At 62.1% G+C, this 15,258-nt stretch overlaps 1 protein-coding gene across 5 annotated transcripts in view; it reads left to right on the top strand.

Moving 5' to 3' along the window:
* The window catches only part of Ciita (class II major histocompatibility complex transactivator), a 41,009-nt gene that overhangs the window by 21,796 nt on the left and 3,955 nt on the right, over positions 1-15,258 (top strand). For 4 of the 5 annotated variants that reach the window (XR_006851881.2, XM_046445503.2, XM_046445521.2 and 1 more), the window contains exons 4-16: positions 1,681-1,743; positions 1,860-1,940; positions 2,956-3,000; positions 3,910-4,059; positions 4,463-4,615; positions 5,218-5,382; positions 5,969-6,031; positions 6,940-8,578; positions 9,309-9,467; positions 10,001-10,072; positions 12,793-12,873; positions 13,398-13,490; positions 14,794-14,880. Coding sequence is in view for 3 of the 5 variants with exons in the window: in XM_046445503.2 (XP_046301459.1) it covers positions 1,681-1,743; positions 1,860-1,940; positions 2,956-3,000; positions 3,910-4,059; positions 4,463-4,615; positions 5,218-5,382; positions 5,969-6,031; positions 6,940-8,578; positions 9,309-9,467; positions 10,001-10,072; positions 12,793-12,873; positions 13,398-13,490; positions 14,794-14,880 (2,851 nt within the window). In the remaining 2 variants the exon portion in view is untranslated. Of the gene's footprint in view, positions 1-1,680; positions 1,744-1,859; positions 1,941-2,955; positions 3,001-3,909; positions 4,060-4,462; positions 4,616-5,217; positions 5,383-5,968; positions 6,032-6,939; positions 8,579-9,308; positions 9,468-10,000; positions 10,073-12,792; positions 12,874-13,397; positions 13,491-14,275; positions 14,403-14,793; positions 14,881-15,258 lie in introns of all 5 variants that reach the window. The other variant, XR_006851882.2, reaches the window with a different exon arrangement.

Below are 15,258 nucleotides of genomic sequence, written 5' to 3' on the forward strand. Positions count from 1 at the left end.
GGCTGTAGGTCAGAATCGCCTTTGACAGGCGAGGACGGTGAGGTTTAGGGACGGAAGGGACCTGCTGGAGGCTGCGTTAGAAATGGCAGTGGGTAGGTCTGACATTCTAACCCAGGTCTTCCTCATTTCAAAGTCCCCGTTGTCAACCACAAAAAAAGAGTCTGAGGGGGGACACTTGCTAAGGTTTTGAGAAGCTGATGCGCGGCATGCAGAGGCACAGCTTTCAGACACAGGCGGGACTCTCGCAGGAGAGACACAGCTGTCACTGCTGCTGTGGATTTTGGGGGCAAAGAGGAGGAAGAGAGGAGGACCCCTTCCCACCAGGGTCACCACTGCCTCCTAAGAGGCTTTGTTGAATTAGAGAAAAGGTGTCCCTTCTTCTGGAAGGTGCAGCCCCTACCAGGAAGTAGCAGTTTGTTAGCACAGGCCAGTTTGGATTTCTGCCCGTTGGTCCTCTTGGCTGGGCATACTTGTGCAGCCAACAACCTGCACAACTGTTCTTAGTGGCCCTTTACCTGACAACCCAGGAACCACACCTCTCAGGAGGCCTGTTGGGCAGGGATGTCACCAGTTTCCACCAGAGCAGATAAGCCACTATCCCACCAAGGCAGAATGAAGAGGATGACTCAGAACGAACCACCCAGGAGCCTGCCGGGCTCCTCCCTCCCTGGGGACTCGTGGTGGAAACCAGAGTCGGTGGCATTCACATTTCTCACAATTGGGGCAGCAACTAGGGACCCGGGCATCGCTAGGGATCTGGGGGCTTTTGTCCCGGGGCATCAGCAGAGGAAGTGGGAGCTGCCTGAGCAGGTGGGGAGGTGGCTTCCCAGGCTGATCCAAGGCCCTGGGTCCTCCTGGCACCCCGGGGCTTCGCCCGGCCTCCTGGGTGCAGAGCGGGTGAAGCGGTCGTGAAGACGGTGGGTAGGAGGGCTCTGCTCCTCCGAGTGGGCACTCGACAGCCTCCAGCTCCCTGGTGACCGCCCTGGTTCTGAGTCTCAGCTCCAGAGTCCTCTGTGGCTCCCCATGGCCTTCACGGTCAGGTCCAACCTTTCCCCACCACAGAACTTCCATGCACACCCGAAGGCCGTTCCTCAGTGTCCCACCACCCACGAGACCCCTCCCCCCTGGCACACACCGTCACCTCCCTTCCTCCTGGGGCCCCTCCCTGATGGCCCCCTCCCTGATGGCCCGCCTTCCTCTCTCTGTCTTCCACAAAAACTCTCTTCCCGTTGGCTCTAAGTCATGTACCACTTCATCTGCTATGCCAGCATGCAGGGACGCCTACTGTATACTGCTATTGTGTTGAACACTTTAAACACAGAGCTTCTATCTTCACCATCACAGGTGATGGAATGGGGGTCCAGAGAGGTTGAGACACTGGCCCAAGGTTGTCCAGCGAGTAGGGCCACTGGAGAGGTGGCGCGGTGGCCGACCCTTCCCCTCTGCCTGGGCCACTGATGGCAGCCGGGAGGCTCCTGGGCACGTCTGCCTCCTGGGCTCGGGTTAGAGCCAGGAAGCCTCAGTGCTCATCCACCTCATCGTTCAAAAGCTCAGCTACGTCTATAGCGTCCCCACTGTGTGCCAGGCCCAGGGTCACAGGCCTCTGGTGGCCAGCCCCAGGCTTCACACGTGGTGGCCCTCCGTGAGCTCTGCTGACGGTGCCTCTCCTTGTCTGGCCAGCGGAACTGGACCAGTACGTGTTCCAGGACTCGCAGCTGGAGGGCCTGAGCAGGGACCTTTTCAGTAAGTGGGGAGGGTCCTGTCCTGGGAGGCAGCACATTCCTGAGCCTCCCCAGTGGAGGACGGGAGGCTGCCTGGGCCTCCGCTGACCGTGGGAACCGGTCTCTGCTCTCTTCAAGTGGAACACATAGGACTGGACGGGGTGCTCGGCGAGGGCCTGGAGGTGCCGGCAGAACCAGGGCCAAGGAGCCAGAAAAGACGTGAGTAAGCCCCTTCCTGGCCCCTCCGTGGCTCCAGAACCTGCTGTGGCTCCCACGAGCTTCCCCGGTTAAGCCCCACCTGCCCCACCTGGGCTTGGGGTCCCTGCCGCCTGTCCCTCCACGCAGCTCACTGCTGACCGGGAGGAAGCAGATGGCCCGGGTTGCAAACCGCCTCCCTCCTCCCCGGTTCTGCCCCCGGCTGTTTGATCACCACTCCCTGGACGCCCCTCAGGTCCTGGCTTCTCTTGCCCTGAGTGGTCACCTGATGTTTGAGGGAGGTCTCTGCACCTGACCTCGGCAGAACTGGGTGGAGTCCTGAATCTGCTGTGGTGTTGTGACCCGGGCCAAGTGCCTGCACCTCTCTGAGCCTCCTCAGTCTGTCCTCACCTGGTAGCCCACGGTAGCCTCTCTTTTCTTTTTGGGGGGTGCCAGAGTTGAACCCAGCGGTGCTCAGCTACTGAGCCACGTCCCCAGCCTTTTTAAACATTTCAGTTGGAGACAGGGTCTCTCTGAGTTGCTTGGGGCCTCGCTAAGTTGCTGAGGCTGGCTTTGAACTTGCCATCCTCCTGCCTCAGCCTCCCGAGCCGCTGGGGTCGCAGGCACAATGGTAGATTTCGAATGCAGATCTGGTCATTTCGCCCCTTGCAGACCCCCCAGGGGGTCCAGCTCTCAGCTCCCAGCTCACCAGGAGCTACCACAGGCCAGACACTGGCTTCTCTCCACCTGGGACCGAGGCCTCCCCAGCCTCGGGGCCTTTGCCCTGCCTGTCCCCTCTCTCTAGCACGTCCCTCCTCTCAAACCCAGGCCGTGTCCTCTGCAGCCCTGCCCTCTCCACCGCCTCCCTGTCCGCTCCGCTCCGCTAGATGGGATCTGGGCTCCCGCCGAGGAACAGGGACCAGTGCATTTAGAGGAAGGAGAGGGACTGGCCCCCGAGGCTGCTGTCCGGCTCCTTCTGAGCCCCATCCTGGCTGGGGACACACTTCCCTGGGCCTGATGACCTTTGTCCTCTCTGCAGCTCTCTCAGAAGAGCACCCTGCAGACCTGAAGCACAGGAAGCTCGGTGAGTGGGGCAGGGGGCCCCCGGGGATCCTGGGGTTGGGGAGCTGGGGCCCCTGCAGGTGCCTGTGCAAACCTGCATTGACAACTGAGGTTCAGAGAGGTGAAGTCACCTGCCCGAGACCACACAGCTAGCGAGAGGGGGAGTGGGATTCGAGGAAGACCATGACATCGTAGCCCACGTGCTGTGGTGAGGGCTGCTGGGAGACTCGGCTTCTCCTCTCTGCTCCTTCCTCCGAGTCAGAGCTGGGACCCAGCGCACCATCCCCCACTACGTGCTCTTCCGCTCCCTCCCCTGCTCTCCACCCAGCTGCTCCGGGGAAGGTAGCGGCCAGCCCAGGAGGAGCAGAGGTCCAAGGGTCCTGTCTGAAGGGGGAGGCCCTGTCCCCGCCCTCAGAAAGCCCCCCTCTGCCCGTGGAGACGGGGTCCTGCCCATGGGGACGGCAAGATGATGAGACGTGGTCTCTGTCCCTAGGGAGCCGATGGGAGGGGGGTCCTCCTCTCCAAGCCCCTGTGAAGACCCGGGTGCTCCAGTGGCCCTGCCTTCAGAGGGCTTCCAGTCTCACCAGGGGCCAATCCCTGCCCTCTGGACCCTCATTAAATGGAGATTAGCCGCTGTCCCCTCTGATGGGCGCACGGTGACCCCTGCCCTTCTTTGGGTAGAGCCTGAGGCTGGGGGTCCAGCCCCACAGACTATTCACGGGTCCTGTTTGCCCCCAGATCTCAGTGGGGGCCTCTAGGGTCCAGAGCCCTGGAGGACAGGGCAACTGCCTGCCCAGCCCGACCACAGCCAGGACCGGCGAGTCCCTAACTGCCAGGGGAGATCCCCCAGCTCCAGATGCCTCCCAGCCCGGGCAGGGCTCTCCCGGAGCCACCAGGTCTCCCGCCCTCTAACACAGCCCCCTCCCCACAGCCGAGGCCCCTGCTGTGCCCATAGTGACTGGCAGTTTCCTGGTGGGACCAGCGAGTGACCCGGCCTCCCCGCCTGGCCTGCAGGCTGCTCTGTTCAACCAGGAGCCAGCGTCCAGCCAGATCCACCCGGAGAAAGCTGTGCAGATGCCCGGTACGTAGGGGACCAGGGAGGGTGGGCTTCGCCCTGGGATGTGGGTGAGCAGAGGCTAGGCAGGGTGCCCTCAGTGTCACCCACCTCTGCCCAGGGTCCCATCTTAGTCCTGCCGGAAAACGTTCCCGGGCAGGAAACCCGTCTCTGGGAGGCCCCGGGGGGGGTGGATCTCCAGCCCCCGGGGGTCACTGTCCAGTCCTACGCCCTCGACACCTTCTCCCGGAGCACCCTGTCCCTGCCAGCCCCTGCTGGGGCTGGGGACATCGCCCCTGCAAGACAGGCTCAGCGGCTGCTCTCAGGGAGACCAGAGCCCTTTGGGAGGGTCGACGAGAACCTCATGGTCACCGGACAGTCCCGAGGACAGGGGCCGGGAGAGCCCACTGCCCACCTTTGCCTCTTGCAGAGCCTCCCCCCACGGCCTCCGCGAGCTGCCTCCACCTCCCTGCTGGGCCCATCCAGCTCATGTCCACGCTGCCCACGCTGCCCACGCTGCCCCAGGGGCTCTGGCCCATCTCGGGCGCCGGCACCGGCCTGTGCAGCATATTGATCTGCCCCGGTGAGTGTGGGAGGCCTGGCCCCCGGCCACCTCCTCCCCTGACGGCCCTGCCTGGTCCTCCCCGGCTCTGGGGGTGGTGTGGTGCCTCTGGGCTCCATCCTCGCTTGTGGAGCTCCCTGCAGCAGCTGGAGTGTGCCTGGGAGTGGCCCTCTGCCCTCCCTGTGACACCTTGCCAAACAGGAAGAGGTGCACACGGGAGCGGCAGCCCTTCCCTCCTTCAGTGTGCCCACCTGGACTGTCTGGTGCACATCCTTACACGGCTTTCTCCCATCTGGCTTGTTTCCCGATGGGTGAAACGGTCCTTGCTGGGCCCGCCTGCTGTGGGGTTGTGGACAGGCCCCGGGAAGGCCCGTCAGGGCTCGGGGGTGTGGTGGAGGGTGCTTCTGCTCAAGTCAAGGGCAGCACTTTCTGGTCCTGTGCCACCAAGGTTCCGGGACCTAGAAGGAGCCCCAGAGCTCGGCTTAGCTTCATCCTGAAACGTCTCTTTGGAAGTCCCCCTTCTTCTCCCCAGACATGCCGGGCTCCACCGCCTGCCTCGGGGCAGGGGCGACCCAGGTGGGTTCCTGGATAGATACCTACACCCCTCTCCACCTTCAATGTAGGTGAGACGCCCCTGACCAGCCAAGCACCACCTTCCACTGGCCCTGCCGTCCACAGCCTCCCCAAGTCCCCGGACCGGCCCGGCTCCACCAGCCCCTTCGCTCCCTCTGCAGCTGACCTGCCCAGCATGCCTGAGCCTGCCCTGACCGCCCGCACAGCTGGGACAGGCAAGGACCCCTGGGCCCGTGAGCATCCCAGAGGCTGCTGAGGCCCCGGGGGGTGAAGCGTCCTCAGCATGGCCCCCCCCCCCCGTCAGAACCTCCGCCGGGGCTGGCAGGTCAAGTTCATGGGCAAGCGAGGCCGAGGCCAGGGTCCCCAGCGGGGAGGGGCACCGTGCAGGCAGCACGGCAGTGGAGAAAGCCCGTCCTGCCAAACAGCAGGGGCCAGACCCAGTGTGGCCAGATCCCCCGAAGCTGGAGATCCGGTTTTTATGTGGACACTGTGAATTTCAAAACACTGGGGACGTCTTTAAAGGTACAGCTGTCCAGGGCCTGAGTGGTGGCTCAGTGGTAGGGCGCTTCCCCAGCACGTGCGAGGCCCTGGGTTTGATCCTCAGCACCACATAGAAATAAATAAAATAAAAGATCCATTTACAACTAAAAATAAAAAATATAAAAAAGAAGACATAGGCCTCTGGCCACCATCTTGTAACCTCAACCTGGGGACTTGGGACTGAGGACCGAGTGGCCCAGAGAGAGGGGAGTCCTCGGGAGCTCCCCAAACTCTAAGTGACGCCGGCTTTCCCATCTCCAGAGGACAAGAGTTCCCCGTGCCAGGCAGCGCCAGAGGTCTCCACTGAGCTTCCAAAATGGCCTGGTGAGTGGCGGCAGCGGAGTCTCTTGTCCTGGTGGTACATGCAGAGCCCCGCCTGGCTTCGTCCATCCATGCCATGTGTCTTTGGCCCCATGTGTGTTGGCTCGCCCACTGGGTCACTCGCTTGATGCTGCCATCGCCCACCATCCCTCCAACGCTAGCTTGGGAGCCACCTACGGGGGACCTGCCCCTCGGGAAGCCCACATCCCTGACAGCCGCCTAGTGTGGGTGCTGACATCCCCTCTGTGAGGCTGAGACTGAGGCCCAGGGGTGCGTAGTGGGCTCAAGTCACACTAAGCAGTGAGTGTGGACAGGAACGCGCTCACGCAGGCTGCCGTCCTCCCCGGGACAGTGAGGGAGCAAACATGACTGAGTGAGGGGCAGCCAGGAAAGGCATCAAAGCCCCCATGCAGGGCTCGCGGACCCCAGTACTCAGGGGCTGTGCAGGGGGGTGGCAAGTTCCAGGTCCGGGGCCACTTAGACACTGTGGCAGAATAAAACAGAAAGGGCTGGGATGTGGCTCAGGGGTAGAGCTTCCCTGGGCTCCATCCCCAATAATGGAAAAAGGAAGAGAGAGGGAGAGAGGAAGAGGGAGGGAGGGAAGAAGGGAGGGAGGGAGGGAGGAAGGAGGGAGGGAGGGAGGGAGGAAGGAAGGGAGGGAAGGAGGGAGGGAGGGAGGGAGGGAAGAGGAGGAAGAGAGAGGGAGGGAAGAAGGGAGGGAGGGAGGGAGGGAGGGAGGAGGGAGGAGGGAGGGCAATAGGAGCAGGCAGATCTGGAGCCCAGAAGCTGAGGGGATCCGTGGGCGTGGGCTGCTGGACCAAGAGCGCGTTGAGTGTCCACCTCTGGAGACCCTGGGGACGCGTGCGGACCGGCCCTGCGTCCCCTGACGGAAGCATCCCTGGCCTTTGCAGAGACGGTGCGGCGGTTCCAGGAGGCGCTGCGGGACCAGTACCAGGCCGCGCGCGCGGGCCGCGAGGGCATCGCCGTGGAGGTGGATCTGGTGAGCGCCAGGTTGGAGAAGGGCAGCAACAAGAGCCAGGAGCGGGAGCTGGCCACCCCGGACTGGGCAGAGCGGCAGCTGGCCCGCGGGGGTCTGGCGGGGGTGTTGGCGGCGGCCGGCCACCGCCGGCGGCCGCGGGAGACTCTGGTGATGGCCGTGCTGGGCAAGGCCGGCCAGGGCAAGAGCCACTGGGCCCGGGCGGCCGGCGTGGCCTGGGCCGGCGGCCAGCTGCCGCAGTACGACTTCGTCTTCTACGCGTCCTGCCGCGGCCTGGACCGGCCCGGGGACACCTACCACCTGCGAGAGCTGCTCTGCTCCCTGGGCCCGCGGCCGCTGGCCCTGGACGACGAGGTCTTCAGGCACCTCCTGAGGCGGCCCGACCGCGTGCTGCTCGCCCTCGACGCCCTGGAGGAGCTGGAGGCGCAGGACGGCGGCCCGGGCGGACCCCCGACGGCGGAGCGCGGGTGCCGGGGGCTGCTGGCCGGCCTCCTCCAGGGGCAGCTGCTGCGCGGCTGCACCCTGCTCCTCACGGCGCGGCCCCGGGGCCGCCTGGCGCAGAGCCTGAGCAAGGCGCACGCGCTCTTCGAGGTGGCCGGCTTCTCGGGCGCGCAGGCCCAGGACTACACCAGGCGCTACTTTGAGACCTCGGGGGCCACGGGCCACCCAGAGAGAGCCCTGGCCCTCCTGCGGGGCCGGCCCTTCCTCCTGGCCCACAGCCACAGCCCCGCCGTGTGCAGGGCCGTGTGCCAGCTCTCCGAGGCCCTGCTGGCGCAGGGGGACCAGGCCCAGCTGCCCCCCACGCTCACGGGGCTCTATGTTGGCCTGCTGGGCCCCGTGGCCCGCGGCAGCCCCCCGGGGGCCCTGGCGGGACTGGCCAAGCTGGCCTGGGAGATGGGCCGCACGCACCAGGGCACCCTGCGGGAGGGCCAGTTCCCGTCGGCGGAGGCGAGGACCTGGGCGGTGGCCGGAGGCCTCGTGCGGCCCGTGCCGGGGACGGCGGGGGGGCAGCTGGCCTTCTCCAGCTTCGTCCTCCAGTGCTTCCTGGGGGCCCTGTGGCTGGCCCTGAGCGGCGACATCAAGGACAAGGAGCTGCCGCAGTATTTGGCTTTGACCCCGAGGAAGAAGAGGCCCTACGACAACTGGCTGGAGGCCGCGCCGCGCTTCCTGTCGGGACTGATCTTCCAGCCGCAGGCCACCTGCCTGGGAGCCCTGGTGGCGCCCGCGGAGGCCGCCTCCGTGGACAGGAAGCGCCGGGCGCTCGCCAGGTACCTGAGGCGCCTGCAGCCCGGCTCCCTGCGCGCCCGGCGGCTGCTCGAGCTGCTGCACTGTGCGCACGAGGCCCAGGAGGCCGCGCTCTGGCAGCACGTGGCGCAGGAGCTGCCCGCGCGCCTCGGCCTCCTGGGCGCCCGGCTCGCGCCCGCCGACGCCTTCGTGCTGGGCCAGGCCCTGAGCGCGGCCGGCCGGGACTTCTCCCTGGACCTGCGCAGCACGGGCATCGACCCCTCCGGCCTGGAGAGCCTCGTGGGACTCGCCTCGGTCACCCGCTTCAGGTGGGGGGCAGGGGACGGCAGCTGGGGGCCCGCGGGCTCCTCCGGTGAGGGTGGAGCCTGAGACAGGAGGGCAGGGCTCACACCCCTGGCGGCCAGTGGGGGGCCAACGGCAGAAGGCCCCTGAGCGTCAGGGACCAGGACCGGCTAGACTCTAGGACTGACCTGGGCTCAAACTCATTTTCCTCCCTCCATCCCCTGATGGAGCTCCTGTTTTCTCACACATAGAGGCCCAGCCTCCCCTTGGCCTCGCTACCTCCATCGTATCCTCTTCTGCTCCACATACTTCCAGCCGCCAGAACAGTCTTCCCAGATCTTGCATGGATCATATCCCGCCTCTGCGTACAACCCTCAGGGCATCCCGTCACCCTCAGGATGAAGCCTACATTCTTTCATTTGGCTCGTTCCAGCCCTCCTACAATCTGAGCGCTTCATCTTAATCTCCCGGGAATCGTTGCCAGATTCCCTGTAAACATACTTTACCCAAACTGTGAATCCGACACAGTTGTGCCCCAGACTCAACACTAAGCTTCCTAGTAGCCAAAGCAAAAGGAGACAACCACTGAGTCATGAGAAAGGAGGACTCGTTGAGGCTGGATGGTCATGTCTGGAGTGGGGAAGTGGAAGTCAAGTGAAGGCAGGAAAGGGTCGTCGTCAGTCCTTCCCTAGAGCTGCCCCTCCGTTCTGGTCTAGCCTGGTCACTGTGCCTGGGTCTGAGGCCCTCCCTCCACAGGGCCGCCCTGAGTGACACAATGGGGCTGTGGGAGTCCCTGCAGCAGCGTGGGGAGACCCGGCTACTCCAGGCCGCAGAGGACAAGTTCACCATCGAGCCGTTTAAGGCCAAGTCCCTGAAGGACGTGCAGGATCTGGAGAGCCTCGTGCAGACCCAGAGGTGAGGGCGTGGGTGGGCCAGGCCTGCAGGGGAGACCCTGTGGGACCCTCTGGAGCTTGTCAGGGGGATGGCCAGTGCCTCTGCTTCTGTGCTGTGAGACACCCTGTGACCTCTCCCCGGGCAGTGGCCACCCAGCAGAGGGCCCACCATCTCACATTCTGCTTGACTCAGCGCCTGCCATCGGTGCCACATTCTTTTTTGGCTAAGGCCAAGAGGAACCCTCCTGCAGAGTGAACAGGGGGCCTTCTGCCTCTGAAACGGCAGCTTAACCCGGGGCCTGCAGCGTGGCCTTTAAAGATGGCAGAGCCGAGGTCAGAGGGCAAAGGAAGTTAGCTGACTCAGCTCTTTCTTCACCGTGCGATGTTTGAGCACCTGCGCTGGGAAGTGCCCATGAAACGCACAGTCCTGGTGTTTGTCTTCTTAATGGAGGACAACAGGGCCCCAAGGAAGTCATCCTCCCGGGAGAGTGGGGCACCAGGGCAGGGGCTCAGTGACAGGAGAGGCCCTTCCCCTGACTCCTCCGTTTTCCCCAGGTTGAGGAGTTCCTCTGAAGAGGCCCCGGGGACCCTGCCTGCTGTCCGCGACCTGAAGAAGCTGGAGTTTGCGTAAGTGCCGGGGCAGGGCCGTCGGAGGGAGCCCGGTTCCCTCCTCAGCAGGACCACGCCTGCCTGCTCGTCCCCGACTTGGGACACCAGTTTCCGCAGCGGGTGCGCCTGGTCGGGGCAGGTGCTGGAGAGCCTCACCCTCGAAGCTGACCGGCCCATTTGCCGGAGAACGAGGTCGTTCCCACTCACCGCCCCGCAGGCTGTTGAACACGGCCGGAGAGGCCAAGGTGGCCGTCCCCAGTGGGCTGGAGGCCCAGGGCACTTGTGCAGGAGGGATATCCGGAGCCAAGCGCACAATGCCTCCACGCCGGAGCCTGCCGACTCCTGTGGCAAGGGACGGCCCGGGGTGCACAGCCCAGCCACCAGCCACCGCGTCTAAGCCCTTGGGTCCGTCCCATCCCCGGCTGGTTCTCAGCCCTGCTGCGTATGGGAACCACTGGTGGTCTCGTACGTGTGGACGGTCAGACTCCTCCACCCAGGGACTGTCCCTCCAGTTCCAAGGACTCTGGGGAGCAGGGTGTGTGTTCGCGTGCGCAGGGTGTTAGGGACTGCACCCGAGAGCGCTCTGCCGGACCACAGAGCTTCGTCCATAGCTCTTGTCATTTCTTTACCTTGTGACAGGGTCTCCTCTCACTAAGTTGCTCTGTCTGACCTTGAACTCGAGACCCTCCTGCCTCAGCACCAGAGTTCCTGGGTCCCCAGGCCTGGCTCCCAGGAGCCCTAGCTCTGTAGCTGGGGTCAGTGACCTCCCAGCTTGCTTGGGACCGGCCTGGTTGTAGCACAGCGAGTTTCGTGTCCTGGGAAACCCCTTGGTCTCAGGCACACTGGGCCAGGTGACCACCCTGTGTGCACCATTCTGGGCAGTGCTGCCAGGTGACGGTGGGCTCCAGGACAGCTCCTGGGCCCTGAGGAGCTGTGGTGGCTCCTTGTCCAGGTGCGTCTGCAGGAAGGAGCCTTTCAGTCTTCAGGGCACCCTCCATTATCCCACGTGACGCCTCCCGGGCATTATCACATCTCCCCGTTTGACAGACGAGGACACTGAGGCCCAGCGAGGTCCAGGGACTTCCCCACGGTCCCTCCACTGGTCACCAGGGAGCTCTCGGCTCCTCCTTTACCGCTGCCCCACACACCCCAGGAAAGCAGGTGCCTTGGGAGCAGAAGACGGGCGCCACATTCGTGCAGGGTAAACACTGGGCTGAAAAGAGGAAACGGCTGAGGACAGGCACCGGCGGCCCTTTCTGGCGTCAGATTATTTTCAGCTTAAAAACCCCCTAGTTCAAGGTCGGAACTGCGCTCTGGGGAACAGCAGCCCTGGGGTGGAACAGCCTAGAGCCAGTGGACAGCCACCTGGAGGGTGCAGCCTCAGAGAGGCTCTGGGGAAGGAAGGACGGAAGGGAGGGAGGGAGGGAGGGAGGGACTATTTTGGGCATCTGCTCTGGTTTCCACTGTACCCATCGGGTCAGGTGGCTTGAACCCTGCAAGGACAGCCCTTGTGGTCAGGGTCTTTCCTGGACTCAGCCCCCAGTATCCTGTTTACCATCATTTCATCTCCTGCCCTCCCTTTATACGTGGGGGCACTGGGGTTGAACCTAGGAGGGCACTGAGCAACATCCCAGCCCTTTTTATTTTGAGACAGGGTCTCACTAAGTTGCTGAGGCTGGCCTCGAACTCAGTCCTCCTGCCTCAGCCTCCCGAGCCTCTGGGATGGCAGGCGTGTGCCCTGTGCCAGGCTAAAGGCAGAGGCTCCTATGGCACATGGAGTGAACACGGGTGAGGGTCTCCTTGACCTTTAGACAGCCTCTTGAGAGCATTGCTGAGTATTCAAGGAGACAGAGACTGAACAGTCCAGGCATTTACCACGGCGCCTGGCACAGGCTGGGCACAGACCTTGGAGCCAAGCTCCGGTCCGTCCTGTGGCCTTTTCCTGAGGCTCCACATTCCCAGAGTTTGGGACTTTACAGACTGAGAACATTCCAGAATGAATTACTCTCTCTTAATTTTCACCAACTCCATTCATTCAAACAAAATAACAACTGGTGGCACCATAATTTTATCAAATATCATTAAAATAATAATATTTTAATATAAAAAAGCTCAAAAGATGTAATTTCAGAATAAAAGACTGCTCTTCCTATTGAATACATTTAGCCAGATTTTAAAAACAAAACAGCCCTTCATTGTCCTTATTTTTTATTCCCTTGATGTCTGGTCTAAATGTCAATCCAGACTGTGTGACCTTGTGTGAGTTACTTGGCCTCTCTGTGACTCAATTTCCCCATCTATAAAGTGGGACAAAGAAGAGCACTTAGCTCAGAGTCATGAAGATAAATGACATCTAAGCCAATGAAAGGACCCAGCATGTGCCTAGCATATAATAAGTGCTCAAAAATGGCCCTCCTTTTTTTTGTTGTTATTTCAAATGGAAAGACAAGTAAGCCCTTTTGTCACTGGAGGTCCTGGGCTGGCATTTGGGGGCCATGTCGCTGGGCTGGAGCGGAAGGAGGGTGGGCATGTGTGGCTGTCAGCAGGCGTGAGGGCTGGGAGCCAGAGCCCAGCTGGCCTCCTGTGGGGGCTCTGTGACCGCTGCCCCTGGGGCCAGGCAGGGCTGGGGATGCAGGACGGGGCAGGGGACTGTGCCGGCTTGGGTGCCCCTCGGCCCCACCCTGAGGCTGGACAGGAGGCGCGGCTGGTGGGGTCTGACCTTGCTCCTTGCCTCCTAGGTTGGGCCCCAGCTGGGGTCCCCAGGCTTTCCCCAGACTGGCCAAGATTCTCCCCGCCTTTTCGTCCCTTCAGCATCTGGAGTGAGTAAAGACCCGGGGCCCCTACCTGGTTCCTGGCAGCCCTGCCCCTGCCCCGGGCGCGAGCAGAGAAAGAGCCTTCTCTGTGCCTGCCCACCTCCCTGCCTGCTCTCCTGGGCATGGCTAGTGTGATGACCGGGTGACTCCACTGCAGAGAAGGGCAACAGAGGAGAATCTGAATTGAAAAAATCCTCCTGGGACCTTTGAAAGTCCTCCTTTGCTGCTCAGAGCAATGGCTTCCCGGAGGTGGGAGGGCTGATCCCTCCTCACAATGAAATTCCCAGAGGTTAAGGGGGTGCCCAGGCTCCCCGGCTCCAAAGAAGCCAACCAGGGATTCTGCTTGCCAGGAGTTAGACCTCGTCCCCTGGCCCAGATCCCCTGGCCCACGTCCTGAAGTCCACTCTCAGCCCAGAAGGGGGCCATTGGCCCTCGGTGCCCCCAGGCTGGGGGATGGGAGGGGAGGTACCGGGCGGGAGGAGGCCAGCTGCTCTCCAGACTGGCCGACGGTCCCTTCTGATTCCACGCAGCCTGGACTCGCTGAGCGAGAACAAGATCGGGGACGAGGGGGTCTCGCAGCTCTCAGCCACCTTCCCTCAGCTGAAGGCCCTGGAGACACTCAAGTGAGTGGCCCCCAAAGCCCTGCGGGCTTTCCATTCATTCATCCATCCATCCATTCAGTCAGCAGGCTTCTGGCAACAAAGTATCCACTCACTCACTCACTCACACACTTGCTCATTCATTCATTCAGTCATTCACTGCTGGCTCATTCAGTCATCCAACCCTTCATTCATGCATTCCCTCACTCATTCATTCATTCACTGATTCAATCATTCAATCACTCACTCACGCACTTAATTCTTTCTCAATTTACTCACCCACTCATCAATCACTTAACCTAATCAATAACTATTTAAGGGACACTTTTACTATTACAGGCACCTCATAGACTGAAGATCCAGCTTTAAAAACGACAGTAAATCCCCCAACCTCAGGGATCGGGAAATCTAGTGAGGAGACAAACATGTAAACAAACCTTCAATTATAAAGTACACAGTAAGGAAAGCAAACAAGGCAGAAAATCATCTTGACAGAAAATTATCTTGAGAGGGTGAAGTAGGAGTGATAGGTTTTCATTTCAACATTGTTGTTGAAACACTGAAATTTTTCTTCACAGCACTAGGGACTGAACCCAGGGTGCTCTGATACTGAGCTACATCCCCAGCCTTTTAAATTTTCTACTTTGAGAGAGGGTCTTGTTAAGTTGCTGGGGCTGGTCTTGAACTTGTGCCCCTCCTGCCTCAGCTTCCCGAGTAGCTGGGAAGTATAATTTAACTGTCCTGGGCTTTGGGAAGTTGGAGACAGATAAGGTGCAGGAGGACCAACAGGCTCTTTTCGCTGAACCTAGGGGGTATCAGCACCTGTTCACATTCCACCAAGGTTGGGATGGCCGAAGGATTTCCCAGAATTCACTGAGTGATGTCCTTGACTGAGGACCCCTGGAGCCTTCTCCTACAGTAGTTTGCGTGTCGTGGGTGAGACTGCAAGCCAGATCTTGCCCCCTGTCCTCCCTCCCCTCCCTAAGTCCTTACTGAGCACTTAGTCTGTGCTGGGTACTGCTACAGGGATAGGAGCCCTCTCTTTGCGGAGCCCAGCTCCTGCCTGGAGAGGCAACCAATAAAACGCAGACACCTATTAACAACACGTATCTCCTCCCAAGGAGGAGCAGGTGGGGGCCCACTGTCTCCCACCCACCTCACCCTCACCCCACGCTGCCGTCACTGTGCCTTGTGCGGCTACAGGCCACCCTGTGAGGGAGAGTTCCCGGCTCGGCCTGATGGGGCCAGGGAACGTGGATGGAGGCTGAGGGAAGGGGGCGGACAGGTCTGGTCCTGAGCCTCTGCCTCGTCCCTTGTCCCCCTGCAGCCTGTCCCAGAACAGCATCACCGACGTGGGGGCCTGCAAGCTGGCTGCGGCCCTGCCCTCACTTGCTACGACCCTCCTCAGGCTCAGGTGAGTGGCCCTGGTGCCGAGCTGGCGGGCTGGGGGGTGACAGGGGACCCTGGAGCAATGGCTCTCGGCCATGACGCTGCTACCCCAAGTTTGCACGACACCAGGCGGGCAGCCAGCCGCACCAGCTGAACAGGACTCCCTAGGGACGCGCATCACTGTGGCCCTGAACAGGAGGGTCAGCAGGACCCCGGGGAAGAATGGGGGAGGCCTTGCCTCTGTGCGAAGCGCCTGACGCAATGCCTGCAAGCGGGGGTGGGGGGTGGGGGGGTGGCGCCTTCCCGACTGGAAGGCAGGACTGGGCTTTTCTGGAGTCCAGGGGTGGTGGCTCTGGAGGGAATTTGCCGGTCTCTCTGTGGCCAGTCAGTGCTTACACTGCCC

This window comes from Marmota monax, unplaced genomic scaffold, assembly GCF_021218885.2.
Source record: "Marmota monax isolate L192 unplaced genomic scaffold, Marmota_monax_Labrador192_F-V1.1 WCK01_AAM20220418_F8-fsc00035, whole genome shotgun sequence".
Classification (NCBI taxonomy): Eukaryota; Metazoa; Chordata; class Mammalia; order Rodentia; family Sciuridae; genus Marmota; species Marmota monax.